The sequence below is a fragment of the Austrofundulus limnaeus genome, unplaced genomic scaffold, assembly GCF_001266775.1.
Source record: "Austrofundulus limnaeus strain Quisiro unplaced genomic scaffold, Austrofundulus_limnaeus-1.0 Scaffold364, whole genome shotgun sequence".
NCBI lineage: Eukaryota > Metazoa > Chordata > Actinopteri > Cyprinodontiformes > Rivulidae > Austrofundulus > Austrofundulus limnaeus.
The window spans coordinates 445789-448251 of NW_013952766.1; the positions used below are offsets into that span (position 1 = coordinate 445789).

Below are 2463 nucleotides of genomic sequence, written 5' to 3' on the forward strand. Positions count from 1 at the left end.
TCCTACATGTAAAGGACAGTGAAGGCATCATCCTACATGTAAAGGACAGTGAAGGCATCATCCTACATGTAAAGGACAGTGAAGGCATCACCCTACCTGAAGGCGGGCGTGTGCACATTAGTGTAGGCCATGTTGGAGGTGTAGTGTGGAGTGTGGCTGTAGGAGGTGACCCCGCCCTCTTTGGGACTGAGGAGCTGGGGGCTCTCTGACCGGGAGGAGGAGGAAGAGGAGGCTGTGTCTGTCAGTTTCCCTGAGCACAAAACAAGAGACCAAGAAGTCAGGAGAAGGAGGAAGAAGATAAGGAGGATGTTAGAGACACACAGAGTGAAGTTTTTTGGAGGGAAAACRTTGTGATTTACCTGACGACAGCTGAGTCGGAGAGATTCGACCTGAAGCTGCCACATTGTTGGAGCCGTACTTCTCCATCAGCTCTGAAAACTCCCTCCTGAAGGTGAACAAATGAAGTCATGTTTTCATCTGTTCTGACACCAGGACCTGATGAACCTGGTCACAAAACTAAAACGTGTGTATTTTATGCTCCGATAGCTGTAACTTCAAGCAGATTATCAGTTTTTAAACAAGCAGCAAAATAACCCAGATTATTTTAAACAAATCAGATTTTTTTTATGTTTGTTTCGTTGAGGGTAAACTGAATAGATCTGCAACTGGAGTTTCTGCAGGACCAGTTCAGAACAATGTGGGTCAGACTGTGGGTTAAGGGGGGGTCAGACTGTGTGTTAATGGGGGTCAGACAGTGGTTTAATGGGGGTCAGACTGTGTGTTAATGGGGGTCAGACTGTGGGTTAATGGGGGTCAGACTGTGTGTTAATGGGGGTCAGACTGTGGGTTAATGGGGTCAGACGGTGTGTTAATGGGGGTCAGACTGTGTGTTAATGGGGGTCAGACTGTGGGTTAATGGGGTCAGACTGTGTGTTAATGGGGGTCAGACTGTGTGTTAATGGGGTCAGACAGTGGGTTAATGGGGGTCAGACAGTGTGTTAATTGGGGTCAGACTGTGTGTTAATGGGGGTCAGACTGTGTGTTAATGGGGTGTCAGACTGTGTGTTAATGGGGGTCAGACTTTGGGTTAATGGGGGTCAGACAGTGTGTTAATTGGGGTCAGACAGTGTGTTAATGGGGGTCAGACAGTGTGTTAATGGGGGTCAGACTGTGTGTTAATGGGGGTCAGACTGTGTGTTAATGGGGGTCACACAGTGTGTTAATGGGGGTCAGACTGTGTGTTAATGGGGGTCAGACTGTGTGTTAACGGGGGTCAGACTGTGTGTTAATGGGGGTCAACCTGTGGGGTGAAGTCATGATTTTTCAGCACAAAGCTTTTCCTGGTTTCATAAAAGATGGAAGAGAAAGGATGGAGGTGAGACGACCTTGTCTCTGAGGTCACAGCACGTCACTTCCCACCAGACGCTCTAAGCTACTGAAGGTTTTTTATTCGGCTCCATCTGTTCCTCTGCAGTGCGTGACCCCGCTGAGGACAAACCTGACAGTTCTGTTTGTGCTGCTGTTGGTTTGGAACCAATAAAAAGATTATCCAGCTTTGTTTTTACAACTGAATGCACCGCAAAGATTTTAATCTATAATAAAACTCTCCACCCTGAATAAAGACGTTTATGACCAGCTGCTGCAGATTCTCCCCCATCAGTCTGCAGATTCTGCCGATTCCAGCTCTGCACCGGTCCCCGACAGAACCTTGTGGTCCGTCAGCGCCGTGTCCTTATTGTGTCAGGCCGCGTTTGAGTTGAAGCTGCAGGCTGACGTGGAGAAAGTTGCAGGGCAGCAGAGGGTCAGGTCAGTTTACCCTCCTGGAGTTAACAGCAGGGAAGTCTGAACGCCGGCAGGAACCAGAGCTGTCCGAGCAGCGAAACATCAGCTGGTGTCGGCTCCCGCTGGGAAGAGGAGAGTCTCTTCTCTCCCTCCAATAAACCAGCTCAAAGTGAAGCTTAGCGGTTTCTCAAACAAACAGACTCTAATGTTGATGCGGGAAGATGTTTGTTTACCTGCCATGCATTAAGACGCCTACAGAAAATAAAACCTGTGATCCAGAGCTGCTTGTTTACCTGGATTCATCGTCTCTGGCGATCAGCAGAGACATGTGGTTAGAGAGCGAAGCTGTCCTCAAGATCTCCACCGCCCTGCAAGAAAACACATCCAGGTGTCACCGCTGACATCTGCAGAGGGAAACCAGGACCTGTCAATCATAAAGTGTAGCTTTGATCTGGGTCCTGGAGGAACAGGAGACCAGATCCCACAGAGTCAATGACAGGATCCTGATTCAGGACAGAAAAAAAGAATCTGGGGCAGACCCAGAACTAGAGTTGTAATATAACTAAGTACAAACACTTTGTTACTGTACTTAAGTAGAAGTATTAGTTATCTGTACTTTACTTGAGTAATTATTTTTCAGACTACTTTTTACTTTTACTCCTTATATATATATATATATAT

The 2463-nt window shown here is 47.3% G+C and overlaps 1 protein-coding gene across 1 annotated transcript in view; it reads right to left on the minus strand.

Moving 5' to 3' along the window:
• stxbp4 (syntaxin binding protein 4) overlaps positions 1-2463 on the minus strand; it is a gene marked incomplete at its 5' end in the record, with an annotated part of 28210 nt that overhangs the window by 22791 nt on the left and 2956 nt on the right. The window contains 3 exon segments of the mRNA XM_014023353.1: positions 97-250; positions 360-445; positions 2076-2150. Coding sequence (XP_013878807.1) covers positions 97-250; positions 360-445; positions 2076-2150 — 315 coding nt within the window.